The 15,425-nt window shown below is 58.4% G+C and overlaps 1 protein-coding gene across 1 annotated transcript; it reads right to left on the bottom strand.

Annotated features, from left to right (window-relative positions):
* Positions 1-12,208: 12,208 nt before the first annotated feature.
* On the bottom strand, positions 12,209-12,921 carry LOC136492433 (uncharacterized). Its single transcript, XM_066488449.1, has 2 exons — positions 12,839-12,921; positions 12,209-12,755 (listed from the first exon to the last, which is right to left on the bottom strand). Exons 1-2 carry the CDS (start codon positions 12,919-12,921, stop codon positions 12,209-12,211), a joined length of 630 nt encoding a protein of 209 aa, XP_066344546.1.
* Positions 12,922-15,425: the final 2,504 nt, after the last annotated feature.

Genomic DNA, 15,425 nt, shown 5'->3' with positions numbered 1-15,425 from the left:
TTGATGCAGTTTAGTGACGTGGCGCACTACCATTGGTTGCTGTGACGTGGATGGCCAGGTGCCTTTGGCCGTTCGTGACCGAGCCGTAGAGACCGGGTGTAGAGAGACGGAAGCCGTAGGCGGCAGTAGCGCGGCGTCCATCTCGATGCCACGGCGGCTTCCAGTCGCGGCGCGAGGGCGGCTTCGGCAGCGCTGGGTCAGCGACCGAGGCGTTGTGCTTCGCTCTGGTGGCACTAACTGAGGTGCTCGTGCTCCACGCCGCGGCGGCCTCGACGGCAGTCCGGCGGTGGCTTCGAGGACGCCAGGTAGAGAGGCAGAGGGGCAGCTACGGACGACCTCAGTAGCCTAGCGCGGCGCTCCGGGCGAGCACGGCGTACCTGGTGGTGCTCGGCTTCGGCACAGAGCGGCATTCGGCTTCGGACGGCGTCCGTGACTTCCCGTGTCCACAGCGGCAGCGGAGGTAGCTGGTCGCCTTTGCCGGCGGTGGTGGGTTTGCTGAGCGTCTCCCACATGACGTACACGTCGCTGTACTCGCAGGTGCGCACCTCCTTCCGCAGCCGCCTCAGTCCTGCACATCCATCCATCCATCCACGCCATGTCCGCCGCCTCGCCGTCGTCTGAATCCCTGACCCGTTCCACCGGCTTGCATGCGTATAGCGGTGTAGGTATATATGATATAGGTAAGATGAAGACGGCTTACTGGTGGTTCGGCGGAGGCCGAGGCGCGCGCGGATGCCGCGCCAGACCCGCTTGGCCGGTGGCACCTGGCACGACATCCTTCCTATCCCCTGCTCTGCTTGATCCAATCGACCTCGCCGGATCGGAGGTAGCTGGTCGCCTTTACCCATGGGTACCTATATCGGCCAGTGGAGAGCCACCTACTTTACCGTACGAGCTGAGGGCCACAATTGTTTTTTTTTATATAATTTGTTTTAGAATCTACGACAGGATCAGCGGCATCTCTACGTCTGACTGGTACAGTACACCAGTAAGTAGCATTTTCTAGGTACAGTTGGGCCATGTTCAGCCATGGTATAGTTTTTTTTTTCTTCCAACAAATCAGCCGTACAAATCAGCACAAGCGGCTTATAAACCAGCGGAACGAGCCTGTATGAAGCATTGAACGAAGCCAGTACATTTCACGGACGACACACGTCTATGTAGTGTGTTGTTGTTGAGGTGCGGTGTGGAACGGAAGCTGCCCGTCCGTCCGAGCTAGCCGATCGCGAGAGTGAGTGACACAGCTTAGCCCTGGAGATGGCCGTGCCGAGCCCAGAGACAGAACAGCAGCGCGGCAATGGTGGAGGTGAGGACGGACGCTGACAGGGTTAGCAAGGCGGGCGCCCTGTACCCTGCTGCAATAAGTAAACTATATATATGGATGAATGTTTAAAAGGAACATGAGAACTGGTTACCTGATTGGGGGTGTAGTCATCAGCATCCCTCGCTGTACTCACGTGGGCAAGAGACAAGCTGCAAAGCACGAATACGCCGGATCGGAGGTAGCTGCTCGTTTTCGCCCACGGGGACCTATGGGCTGGCGGGGGGCCGCCACGTTCTTGTCGGCCCTCGACAGGCCGATATTCCTATAACACCTACTTTGCCGTTTACCGTACGAGACGAGCTTCGGCGGCTGGTGGGCGCCCCCAGTGGGACCTGTCGGCGTCCTATAAGCGACTTTGCAGTTCTTTTAATCAAATGCTAGATTTGTAATTAATCATTAAAAAAATTATTTAAAAAACTCCAAGTTCATTTTGCCTCAGCCTCCAACTGCAGTATTCTCCTTTTAGAAAAACTAGTACATACAAACACGCAAGTCTTTCATTTTAGTCACTATTTAAAATATTTTAATCCAATATATATAGTTGAAAAGTAATCCATTCATCCCAAATCATAAGATCTTTTGACTTTTATAGGTACATTACTTTTTACTATTACGTATCTACACATGGTGTATATGTAAGTATATTGATGAACTATTAATTCCAAAGAATATGAATTCGATACTAAAAATTGAAGAGCTCAACACGATTTATAACTTTCAGTTAATTGGCAAGATTTTTGGGACTGTAAATAGTTTTGCAATTAAAATCTTGTCAATGCTTCTCGGGTCCGCCGCGCCGCGCCGCGCCGCCCCTGCTCACTCGCCCAGGGTCGCCAGGCCGCGGCGCAGAGCCGCCTGCTTGACCGTCTGCTTGCGGTGTGGCCCCACCCGCGCGCACGATCAGGACCGAGCTGGACCGGACGGGCGGCGATTCCACGAACGAAGACTCACAACTGCGCCACTGGACTACCTGCTCGCATGAGGTAGACCGAGCTAAAGCAGACATGCAGCGATTCCCCGGATCGACGATGATTCCGTGGAGGAAGACTTGAATAGGACAACAACGGCGGAGGGCCACATTTGTTTTTTTTCTAATTTGTTTTAGAATCAATGACATGATCAGCGGCATCTATACATCTTACTGGTACTAGTACACCAGTAAGTAGCATTTTCTAGGTACACTAGGGCTATGTTCGGCTGCTCATATAAGCCGAGCCGGCTTATAAGTCTGGGTATAGTTTTTTTCTCTCCTAACAAATCAGCCGTACAAATCAGCACAAGTAGCTTATAAACCAGCCGAACGATTCTCCGCTTCGCTCGAGGCCGGCTCGGCAACAACCCCGTCGCCTCCGCCTTGACCGATTTCTCTGACAGAACGTCACGTCCAACTAATGCGTTCAACCACTCCCGCGACATCAGCCGAGCGACGGCTCGATACAGCGGAGTGGCCGACGAGACGTGAGTCACATCAAAGCCATGCCTTTCGGGACAGGACGGTGCAGGGGCTACCAGCCGCTGTGCTCGGGGCTGTGCCCACGACTGACACTCATACTGCACTGTGCTACCTAACCCCTGCTCCGAGCACAGCGCGGTATGGAGAGTCATGTCCGGGTCCCTGTAGCCTCGGAATCAGCGCACAAGACCAACTGCTCCCTCTGAAGCCTCGGCTACCCGCTTCGGGGCCCGTGTAGCCTCGGGACTCGCGCCCGCTGAGCCCCCCGTGATGGTTCAGCCTCGGCACCGACTGGACCTCGGCTCTCTACGCTGTCGACATACAGCGACCGGCACGTCGTTCACAGTATGTGCCATGCCCTGCGTCAAGCCACCACAGGAGCTTCCCACGTCGCACAAGATCAGGCGTGACCGGCGCGTCGCTCCAGTGCACCAAGGACAAGGCCGCTTCACCGACCATGCCGCCACAGTGACAAGCTACAGGGCACGGACACACCGCCTCCGCTCACAAAACGCCACGTAGCGAACACATGTATCGCCCCTGTCCCCCCTTCAACTATAAAAGGGAGTGACCGGGGCCGTTTCTAGGACGACGAACGCACAGACGGAGAGATCGCACACACAGACACACTCACAGGTGCAAGCAACGCACAACGCTCTGTAATTCACACTCTTCCTCATTGCAAGAGATCAACATCTCAAGCAACTCACGCCACTCCACGCAGAGACCTAGGACCAGCTCCCTCTCTCGCTCAGCTTATAACCCACTACTACAAGCACTTCGGTGCAAGGAATATAAGATCGCACTCTCAGACTGGACGTAGGGCACCTATTATCTGAACCAGTATAAACCTTGTGTCTCTTTACATCACCATTCGGGATTAGGGGCACGCAGTACACTTTTACTAGTTGGTTGAGGATTCGCCGGACCCAAAACACCGACAGTTGGCGCGCTAGGTAGGGGACTATACTGCGTGTCAGCTTCATCATCCCAACAAGTTCCGGATGGCAGACCCCGTGCGACCACTGCGTCTCGGCACGGTGATCTGGTTTGGGAGCCTAGAGTTCATGTCTCTAGGACATGAGTACGATATGGTACTCCTCTCACCTAGAGTCCCGCCGACCGACGACGACATCACGCCTCGGTAGCCTACGCGCAGGCAGCGCCCAGGCCGCCGCTCTCATCACGCCCGCTAGGGACGACGTGGGCGGGACCACCCCGACACCATGTAAGCTCAGGGCAACGCACCGCGCTCCGCTGGCATCCCATGCCCGGCTGCTAGTACAGGGTCCCTGGTTGGGGACCTGTCTAGCTTAAGCCTGGACAAGGGAAAGACGTCGGTGGTGCGCAGCGACGCCCCGTCATCAAGCTCTACCCCACCACCTCCTGAGGAGTCGACTTCGGTGGAGCAGAGCCTGGCGATGGCATCATCCCCGTACCCCTTCGAGTTCGGCAATACCGCCGCCGCCTACGCTTCCGCTCACGCGGAACCCTCAGGACGCCACCAACGCTTCTCCCTCGACCTCGACGCCACAACCTCGACCCACACCCATGCTAACTCCTCGGAGGAGGATGAGGCGTGGGCCGGAGCGGACTTCTCTGGGCTTCGCGACCCTAAAGCCATGCGCCGCTTCCTGGACGCGAGCAACTACTACTTTGGCTACTCCGACTCCAATGACGAAGGCACTTATGACCCCACTCGTGAGTGCTTCCACGTCGAGCTCGGGATGCCAAGCATGGGTGATGAGGACAGAGGGGCAGGTTCTCGCTCCCCGCCCCCCGAGGGGGCGGGCGCCGCTGCACCTCCACGCGTCGAGCCCCGGGCAGCGTGGAACGAGAACCTTGCCCCCGAAGAACTTCGATGCCTGGACCTGGAGCAGCTCCGTGAGCTTCAGGCCAAGGTCGAACAAGACCGACTCCTTCTGCAGCAGCTCCGAGACACTCTCGAGCAAGAGCAGCGGGGTCGCGGTGATGGCGGAGCAGCCCGGTGGAGGGCTCGCGACGTCAACCGCCGCATCAACAACAACGAAGGGGACGATCAACCCCCTATCTTCCATCGCGCTAGCCAGAACATCGTGGCAGCGGTGATGCTACTTCGAAAGATGCCCGAGCCCTCTACCTCGGAGGGGCGACGGGCCCGCGGCGAGCTCTGGGACCTCCTCGAGACCGCCGCGGTACAGTAGGTCGAAAGTTCTGCCTCTCGACGGCGCAGAGGCACCTCGGAACTACCCACGGCGCCGCTTCGGCAGGATAAAGAGGCCTCAGTTCGTCCCGAGCCCGCTTGGGCAACGACAGCCAACAAGGCCCCCTCGTTGCACGACCGCCTCGATGACCGACGCGAGGCGCAAGGCAACCACGATGTGGTCAGCAGGCGACGATGCCATGACAACGATGGGCCCGCCCGAGGCTACCACCCGCATCGAGGCGGTCGTTACGACAATGGGGAGGACCGCAGTCCTTCTCCTAGACCACCTGGCCCTCGAGTCTTCAGCATGGCCATCCGCGGCGCTCACTTCCTGGCCTGATTTCGGCAACCGGCCAACCTCGCAAAGTATAACGGCGAGACCAACCCCGAGCTATGGCTGGCCGATTACCGCCTGGCTTGTCAGCTAGGTGGCGTGGACGATGACCTGCTCATCATCCACAATCTCCCCTTGTTCTTATCAGACTCGGCGTGAGCCTGGCTCGAACATCTCCCTCCCTCTTAGGTCCACAACTGGCGCGACCTGGTGAAGGTCTTCGTCGGGAATTTTTAGGGCACATACGTGCGCCCCAAGAACTCCTGGGACCTCAAGAGTTGTCGCCAGAGGCCGGACGAGTCTCTCCGAGACTTCATTCGATGCTTCTCTAAGCAATGCACCGAGTTGCCCCACGTCGGTGACTCGGAAATTGTCCAGGCATTCCTCTCCGGCACCTCATGCCGAGACCTGGTCCGAGAGTTAGGCCGAAACGTACCAACCACGGCGGCCGCCCTTGACATCGCTACCAACTTCACCTCGGGCAAAGAGGCTATCGGAGCCATCTTCCCCGATAACGACGCCAGGTGAAGCAAGAGGTCCTCGAGGCCAGTCTGGTCACGGCCGCGGATCCCAAGAATCCCCGAGGCCCCGCCAGAGGCCCCGGGCTCTTCGATGATATGCTTAAGAAACCCTGCCCTTACCACCAGGGCCCGGTGAAGCACACCCTCAAGGAATGCACCATGCTCTGGTGTTACTATGCCAAGCTCGGGCTCCCCAATGACGATGCCAAGAAAAGGGGCGCCGGCGATAGGGACGATGATAAGGATGACGGGTTCCCTGAGGTGCACAACGCCTTCATGATCTTCGGCGGGCCTTCAGCGTGCCTCACGGCGCGCCAACGAAAGAGGGAATGACGGGAGGTCTTCTCGGTTAAGGTGGCCACTCCCCGATACCTCGACTGGTCTCAGGAGGCGATCACCTTTGATCGGGATGACCACCCCGATTATGTCCCAAACCCCGGGCAGTACCCACTCGTTATCGACCCGATCATCGACAACACCCGGCTCACCAAGGTGTTGATGGACGGAGGCAGCGGCCTCACCATCCTCTACGCCAACACCCTGGAGCTCCTAGAGCTCGACCAGTCATAGCTCCGGGGTGATGCCGTGCCTTTCCACAACATCGTGCTGGGGAAACACACGTGACCCCTCGGACGCATCGACCTGCTCGTTTGCTTCGGCACTCCCTCCAACTACCGCAAGGAGGTCCTCACCTTCGAGGTAGTTGGGTTCAAGGGGACCTATCACGCCATCCTAGGGCGGCCGTGCTACGCCAAGTTCATGGCGGTCCCCAACTACACCTACCTCAAGCTCAAGATGCCGGGTCCCAACGGCGTCATCACAGTCGAGTCCACGTACGAGCATGCATACGACTACGACGTCGAATGCATCGAGTACACCGAGGCTCTTGTGGAGGTCGAGACCCTCATCGTCAACCTCGACCGGCTTGGTAGCGAGGCGCCTAACTCCAAGCGTCGCGCTGGGACTTTTGAGCCCACGGAGGCCGTCAAGCTCGTCCCGGTCGACCCCACCGGCTCCAACGACCGGGCACTGAGGATCAGCGCCACCCTCGATAGCAAATAGGAAGTCGTGCTCGTCGACTTTCTCCACGCGAATGCCGATGTATTCGCATGGAGTCCCTCGGACATGCCGGGCATATCAAGGGAGGTCGCCGAGCACGCCTTGGACATCCGGGCCGGCTCTAGACCGATGAGGCAGCGCCTGCACTGATTCAACGAGGAAAAGCATAGGGCCATCGGTGAGAAGGTGCAGAAGCTTTTGGCGGCCGGATTCATCAAGGAAGTGTCCCATCCAGAGTAGTTAGCTAATCATGTATTAGTTAAGAAGAAAAATGGGAAGTGGAGGATGTGTGTAGACTACACCGGTTTGAATAAAGCATGTCCAAAAGTCCCTGTCCCATTACCTTAAATCGACCAAATCATTGACTCTACTGCGGGATGCGAAATCCTATCCTTCCTTGATGCGTATTCCGGTTACCATCAAATCAAGATGAAAGAGTCCGACCAGCTCGCGACTTCTTTCATCACTCCATTCGGCATGTACTGCTATGTGACTATGCTGTTTGGCCTCAGAAACACAGGGGCCACATACCAGCGGTGCATGACCTAGGTCTTTGGCGAGCACATCGGGCGAACCATCGAGGCCTACGTGGACGACATCGTGGTCAAGCCTAGGAAGGCCAGTGATCTCATCAATGACTTGGAGACAGCCTTCAAATGCCTCAGAGAGAAGGGCATCAAGCTCAACCCTGAGAAGTGTGTCTTCGGGGTCCCCCGAGGCATGCTCTTGGGATTCATAGTCTTAGAGCATGGCATCGAGGCCAACCCAGAGAAGGTCTTGGCTGTGACCAACATGGGACCAATCCGAGACCTCAAGGGAGTGCAGAGGGTCATGGGATGCCTCGCGGCCCTAAGCCGCTTCATCTCGCGCCTTGGCGAAAAAGGCTTGCCTCTGTACCGCCTCTTGAGGAAATCCGAACGCTTTTCTTGGACTCCCAAGGCCGAAGAAGCCCTTGCCAAGCTCAAGGCACTGCTCACCAATCCTCCCGTCCTGGTGCCGCCAACCAAGGGCGAGGCCCTCTTACTCTACGTCGCCACAATGACCCAAGTGGTCAGCACGGCCGTAGTAGCCAAGAGGCAGGAAGAGGGGCATGCTTTACCCGTCCAACGACCTGTTTACTTCATCAGCGAGGTGCTCTCCGAGACTAAGACACGCTACCCCCACATCCAGAAACTGATCTACGCCGTAGTCTTGGCTCGACGCAAGCTGCGTCACTACTTCGAGTCCTACCCGGTGACCATGGTGTCGTCTTTCCCTCTGGGAGAGATAATCCAGAACCGGGAGGCCTCGGGTAGGATAGCCAAGTGGGCCATCGAACTCATGGGGGAAGCCCTATCTTTTGCGCCTCGGAAAGCAATTAAATCCCAGGTCTTGGTCGATTTTGTGACTGAGTGGACCGACACCCAACTGCCACCTGCTCAAGTCTAGGCGAAATGCTGGACCATGTACTTTGATGGGTCCCTGATGAAGACTGGGGCAGGCGTGGGTCTGCTCTTCATCTCACCCCTCGGAGTGCACATGCGCTACATGATTCGGCTCCACTTTGCCGCCTCCAACAACGCAGCTGAGTACGAAGCCCTCGTCAATGGCTTGTAGATCATCATCGAACTTGGAGTACGGCGTCTCGACATACGGGGTGACTCGCAGCTCATCGTCGATCAATTGATGAAGGAGTCGAACTGCCATGACCCCAAAATGGAGGCGCACTGCAAGTTGGTACATCGCCTAGAAGACAAGTTCGATGGTCTCGAACTCAACCACATTGCGCGAAAATTCAACAAGGCCGCGGACGAACTGGCAAAGATGGCGTCGGTACGGGCCCTGGTCCCCCCGAACATCTTCACCAGAGACCTCCACAAGCCTTCCATCAACTACATCTCGGTAGCGGAAGAGGGCCCACTGGTCGAGCCCACCGCTGGACCCAAGGCCCCTCTGTCACCGAGACCCCTGCGGCTGAGCCTGAGGCCATGGAAATCAACGCGGAGCCTCCTGAGGCTGACCAAGGCTTGGACTGCCGAGTCCTATTCCTTGATTGCCTCATTCGAGGAGAGCTTCCTACAGACAGGACCGAAGCCCGATGGCTTGCGCGACGAGCCAAAACTCACATCGTCAGCAACGGCGAGTTGTACAAGCAAAGCCCATCTGGCGTCCTCCAACGGTGCATCACCACCGAGGCAGGCTAGGCCCTGCTTTGGGACTTGCACGTGGGAGCCTACGGGCACCATGCAGCACCTCGGACGCTCGTCGAAAACGCCTTCCACCAAGGGTTCTACTGGCCAATGGCGGTTGCTGACGCCACCAAGCTAGTACGCTCCTGCGAGGGATGCTAGTACTATGCGCGGCAGACGCACCTCCTGGCCCAAGCCCTCCAAACCATCCCCATTACATGGCCATTCGCCGTGTGGGGGCTAGACATGGTTGTGCCTCTGTAGAAGGCCTCCGGGGGCTATACCCATTTGCTGGTAGCAATCGACAAGTTCTCCAAGTGGATCGAGGCTTGTCCGATCACTCGAATCAAATCCGAGCAAGCGGTGCTGTTCTTCACTGACATCATCCATAGGTTTGGGGTTCCGAACACCATCATCACTGATAATGGGACACAATTCACCGGCCACAAGTTCCTGACGTTCTGCGATGACCACCACATCTGTGTGACCTGGTCGGCCATAGGACACCCTAGGACAAACGGCCAAGTAGAACGTGCCAACGGCATGATCCTATAAGGCCTCAAGCCAAGAATATACAACCGGTTGAAGAAATTTGGCAAGAAATGGCTTGCCAAACTCCCGTCGGTCATCTGGAGCCTGAGGAACACTTCGAGCCGAGGCATAGGGTTCACACCGTTCTTCCTGGTATATGAGGCCGAGGCCATCCTCCCCACTGACTTGGAGTATGGTTCCCTAAGGCTTCAGGCCTACAACGAGCAGAGCAACCGCACTGCCCGCGAGGACGCCCTCGACCAACTGGAGGAAGCCTGAGACGTTGCGTTGCTACACTCGGCCAAGTACCAGCAAGCCCTACGATGCTATCAAGCCTGGCGCATTCAGAGCTGAGACCTAAAGGTGGGCGATCTGGTGCTGAGACTGAGGCAGAGCAATAAGGGCTGCCATAAGCTGGCGCCGCCATGGGAAGGGCCATACATTGTCACCCAAGTGCTAAAGCCCGGGACCTACAAACTGGCCAACGAGAAGGGCGAAATCCTCACCAACGCTTGGAACATAGAACAGCTACGTCGCTTCTACCCTTAAATTTCCAAGCATTATATACTTTGTTTCTCAAAATACAATAAAGAAGTGTTCTTTAGTTGTTCTAATTTTTCGAGAAACCCCCCGAGCCCATCGTGGGGCTCAGCGTTACGATAACACCATAAGGGAGACTCGGCTCTGCCCCTGTAGAGGTGCCCACTGCGGGGCTCGAACAAGACATGGCTCTGCCTCTGCAGAACCGAGCCTCCCTCGGGGGCTAGAAGGGGGGACCCCCCCTAAGTCCTAGACACCGTTTTTTAGTCGTTCTTTCGAAAAAATTTCTACGCCAAACTCTCTCACGTACTTTGATAAATCGATTGTAAAAAACCTAAGGACCGAAAGTCTGTCTCAGGGCCAAAAGGTCGGCCGAGCCGCGAGACGGCCTACGCCTCCGGTCTATGGCAACTCCCTCACCACCTTTTGCCTGAAGGGCAGCTTAGGCTCCGAGAAAGTTTTTTGCAAGAGATATGTTTGAAGACGAGACGGAGGGCAGAGGCTCGGAAATACAATAAAAACAATTAAAAAACGTATACACATAAGTACTTTAAACAAGGCCTCGACGGCCACAAGCGTACCATAATATAAGTCCTAATCTAGTTACATGGCCCCTTTGGCCCAGGTCAAGACTCCAGATGGCCAGCATCGGCGGATGGCATGGGGGGAACCACCTCCTCTTCGAACAGCTTGGCCAGCGCCGTGCTAGGGGCCTCAGCCGCCTCCACCAGCTTCATGACCTCCTCCTTGGCCTTCTTGTCATCATCAGCCATGACATAGCCGTCGCTGACGGCCTCGAGGTTGATGCCGACATAGTGCGAGGAGACGATGGCTAGGGCACACTTGACGCTCGTGTGCAGCGCCCCCCGGAGCCGCTCACGCACTTGGCCGCTCAATGCGATCAAGCGGCTCCCAAGGGAGCTGCCCGACTCGACCCCCTCAACCTCCAGGGCCTCACAGGCGGTACGGGCAGCGCTCCATAGCGCGTTGTGCTCCTGGATTTTGGCATCAAGCACTGCCTACACTGCGACGGAGGCCTCGGCTGCCTGGGTGACCTCCTTCTCCAACCCTGCGCTGAGACAGGCAGGATGGGGTTAAGCACGAAAGAGAACAAACCAAACAAGGCCGCACGCCTATGAGACTCACCCTTGGCTTTCTCCCTCCAGTTTTTGACCTCGACCCGAGAGGCCTCGGCCGCCCTGGAAGCCTCCCTCTCCAGCTCTGCATCACATCAGGGAGTTAGGGGTCAAACACAAGAAAAGCAAATAAAATAAGGGACGCGGTTCAACAGGACTCACCCTCGGCGTTTTTCTTCTAGGCCAAGGCCTCGACTCGGGAGTCCTCGGCCACCTTGAGGGCCTCCGCCAGGGCACCTTTCATCAGCAGGTGCGCGCCCTGCTTCGCCCCTAGCTGCCCGATGATGGCCTTGGCAGAGACCTCCAATTAGGCGGCCCGGGACCTGAAGGCGTCCCGTTCCTGGGTCAACTCCTCCTCTAGCTCTTTGATCCGCGCCGCCAAAGGGGCGGCCTGCTCCCAAGCCATGGCCGCCTCGGCCATCATGTCAGCACAGCGAAGGTGGAAGTCCTCCACCTCTGCGCTCCATGCCGATAGAAGCTCGTTGGCATGGGCGAGCAAGTCCTTCTGCCACTGGAGCTAGTCCCAGATGTCCCTCTCCCGCCAGAGGAACATCGACTTCCCAAGGGACCAGGCCTCGAGCTCCTGGATAGGCAGAACAGACATCAAGCACTGCGACAAAACTCAGGAAAAAGACGACACAGTATCAGGAAAGAAAACGCGCACCTAGGCAACGCCGGGCAGATCGTCAGCCATGACAGACAGCGCTGTCCGCAGCGACCGCTCCGCCAGATGGCGGTATTGCTTGAAAGAGCTCCAGCGCCCCCCCCCTCGGTCGCGTCCTCGAGGGCGAACAGAGGCTCCCCCTCAGGGTCGTCCTGGCTCTGCCACAAGACACACGGGTGATCCTACCTGCGGGGCTCGGGTTGTACCCGTACGAGGGCTGAGCTTCCCTCGCCAAAAGTCAGAGTTGGCTGCTCCGTGGCGCTGGCCGCCTTGGCATCTGCCACCTCCCTCCCCTAGGAAGTATCGTCGGAGGAGACCGAATGGACCTCCACTTCCTGGGCGCTCCCCTGCGACGGCGGCGGGTCTTGGACCGGGGGTGGTACTGAAGCTTGCCCTACCTCCGTCTCCGCTTCCTGGGCTGCCGGCTCCATCGCGCCCATGCTGGCCTCCCCCACCTCGGCCTCGGTGGTCCCGGGAGCTCCGGCCTCTGCCACCTCGGCCTCAATGGTCCTGGACGCCCTAGGCTCCATCACCTCAGCCTTGGAGGTCCTAGGGGCCTCGGCCTCACCCTCGGTGGCCTCAGCAACTGATTGCGCCTCGACCTCATCTGGTTCGATGGCCTCGGCCTCGCGGGGCGTAGGCGCCTCCTCCCCTGCTTGCCTCATGGCTGCCTCGGTAGCCTCTCCTTGGGCGTCTGGCTCCTTTGGGTTAGCCCTGGCCGAGGCCGCTCCACGCTGTATGGTGGCCTGCGCCTCCACCACCCATCGGGCAGTGGAGCTGGTGCTCACCTTGAGCGCCTTATGTGGCGCTAGGGTGGGTGCCTCCGCCTGATGCTTCTGGCTGAAGGCAAAGCACTCACAAGGTTAGCATTCAACCAAGGGACGAGTGAGAGATGCCACAAACTCCACTGACCAAACACTTACCTTGAGCGGGGGCACAACACCTTCTGCACGGCGCCCCTCGTCCTCTGCAACGGCGGTGGCAGCGACGGTGGCACGGCCCCCATGTCCGTCGGTGCCGGCCGGCCCTCGCCGGACCCTAGCACCGTCTCGACCCTCTACGGAGGCTGTTGGGTCGCCTCCTTCGTCGCCTGCTCCACCTCCGCCATCGAGCCCATCAGGCTGACGGCGTGCTTCCCTAACGCCCGTGCCTCGGGCGTGTCGGCCTCGGCCCCATGGCGGGCGATCGCCGGCCCCAAGGCGTCCTCTCCCCCTCCTTCTGGAAGCACTGGGCCGCTCGATGACGCCTCAGGCACAGCCCCCTGACATCAGGGTGATGGTCCAGAGGACCTCGCCCCGCCTCGCCCTCATCGTTGTCGCTCGAAGAATCCATCGATAACGGTGACGGCGATGGAGATAGCTCCACTGGGAGACCATCGTGCCTCTGCTGCCGGCGACGTTTCTCTAGCTCCTCGCGCTCAAGGATCTTCCTCTTATGCCTTGCCTCCTCGGTGTCCTTCCGCTTCTTCTACACCTCGGCATGCGCCCTATTCACTACCCGCCGCTCTGCGTCCTCGGGAACGGGCGGTGGGGAGGCTCGCACATCCCTCATCCCCTGTAGGAACGGCGAACGCAAATAAGGAAACCGGAAAATGCAAGGAGCAAGAAGGCCTCGGGGGCAGCAGTGGCGTGTGACTCACCAGAGAGATGTACCCCCGCGTCGGGTGCATCGGGAACGGGGATAGACCACTACTCCTTAGCCGCCCCTCCACCGTCTCTCTCACTCGACGTAGAATCTCCTCGTCGGAGAGGGCGACGGCAAACAACTGGACGCCATCGATTGGCTCGCCCAGTGTCATCTCGAATAGGCGCAGCCACCGAGCCATCAGCGGCATCACCCTCCAGCAATGGAAGGCCGCCACGACCACAGCCACCGTAAGGCCGTAGCTGCGTAGCCTTTCCAGCGCCTCCAGGAGTGGCCGTAGCTTGGGCTGATCAACCACCGGGACGCCGTACCTCCACCTCTCCGGCTGGCTCTCCATGACCCGCCTAGTATAGGGGGGAAGTCCGCCATCATCATTGCGGATGTAGAACCAGCTGTTGTACCAGCGACGGTTGGACGACACGAGTTGGGCCGGGATGTAGACGAGCTGTCGGTCTTGGCGCACTTGGAGAGTGCAGCCACCGGCCCTCATCGCCTTCCGCATGCCGACCATGCCCATCGGCTTGGTGGTGAGCTCCGCCTGAAAGAGGTGGAGCCACAGCTCCTAGTGGGGGGCAATGCCTAGGTACCCCTCACAGACGGTGACGAAGATGGCCGCCTACGCGATGGAGTTGGGGTTGAAGTTGTGGAGCTCCACGCTGTAGTAGTACGGGAGCGCCCACATGAACCGGTCCGTCGGTAGGCCAAGACCACGCTCGTGGAAGGCCACGAAGCTCATGATGTAGCCATTGCGTGGCCTTGGCTCCGGCTCGCCCCCTGGAACGATCCACTCCGGTCTGTTAGGGTCGGTAACCGAGCGGAGGAGGCTGTCATCGACAAGCGACTGCAGCATCGTCGGAGACACGTCGGACTGACCCCAAGGGTCTGCCTAGACCACAATAGCGCCGCCAGCCATGGATGTGGTGGAGAAGGTGGCTACGGTGGTAAGGCGAGCTCTCGCTGTCCCCCCCCCCTCTCTCTCTTCCTTCCCCTTCTCCCTTCTTCTCCCCAGCGCTCTCTGTTCTTAGCAACCGCTCGAGGGTAGAGAGGTCGAACGTATGTAGGCAAGGTAAGGAGGGGAGGGGCGAGGCTCATCATGTATTTATGAGGGAAGGGGGCGAAATGGACGGGCGACGAAACCAGGGAAGTTTCCCTTAGATCTGGCGCAGTTAATCCGGATTCGATTAAACCGCCCACGCGTCCACCTTTTCCTTATTAACCGCGCACGCACAGTAACGTCCCATCCGCAGACATCGCGTCGCATCTGACTGTAGCAACGGTAGGCGTCGTTCCGTCTCCCCAAGAAACCGCCTCAAAAGGTGCGCCCGCCGTTGTCAGCCGATGGGAGGGGAATATCCCCCACCCGATTCCTTTCAGACTAAGGAACTGGGCACCGAGCCCATTACGGTCCAGGGGTTTGAAGGCTGGGCCCCCGAGGGTCTCGACAGCCGCCCTAAGACAACAGAGTCAGGGATGACTATGGGCGAGCCCGTACATGGCTGAGGCCCGAGCAAGCGATTGCTCGGGATGCCCTAAGTCATGTCCAAGACCAGCAGGGAGGTCTTTGAATGGGATCCCATCGTAGGGAGGCACCGAGCCCCCAGGGCCAATCGAACGGCCCTAGGACCCACTAGAGAAGCCCTCTGGTACTTTTGGAGTGCATCTCTGGACCACCAGCAGACCCCTATCGAATGGGCATGGGCCTCCACTTGAACTTACCCGATAACAGCTCACCGGAGGTGTCACTGCTCGCGCCCACCGAGGGTAGCCTAGCATACTCCACCCCTCCTTCCGAATAAAAAGGATGCGTGAGGGCCGCACAAAAAAGATAGGGAAACTCTTGATCGCCCTCTTGCTCCGTGTAGAGGC

This window comes from Miscanthus floridulus, chromosome 11 (assembly GCF_019320115.1).
Source record: "Miscanthus floridulus cultivar M001 chromosome 11, ASM1932011v1, whole genome shotgun sequence".
NCBI classification, from domain to species: Eukaryota; Viridiplantae; Streptophyta; class Magnoliopsida; order Poales; family Poaceae; genus Miscanthus; species Miscanthus floridulus.
This window is presented reverse-complemented; position numbering and strand designations above follow the sequence as displayed.

Coding starts and splice junctions, on each gene's coding strand:
- LOC136492433 (XM_066488449.1), bottom strand. CDS start 12,921: ATGGGGGCCGTGCCACCGTCGCTGCCACCGCCGTTGCAGAGGACGAGG. Junction 12,756..12,838: donor GTGTTGTGCCCCCGCTCAAG/GTAAGTGTTTGG, acceptor CTTTGCCTTCAG/CCAGAAGCATCAGGCGGAGG.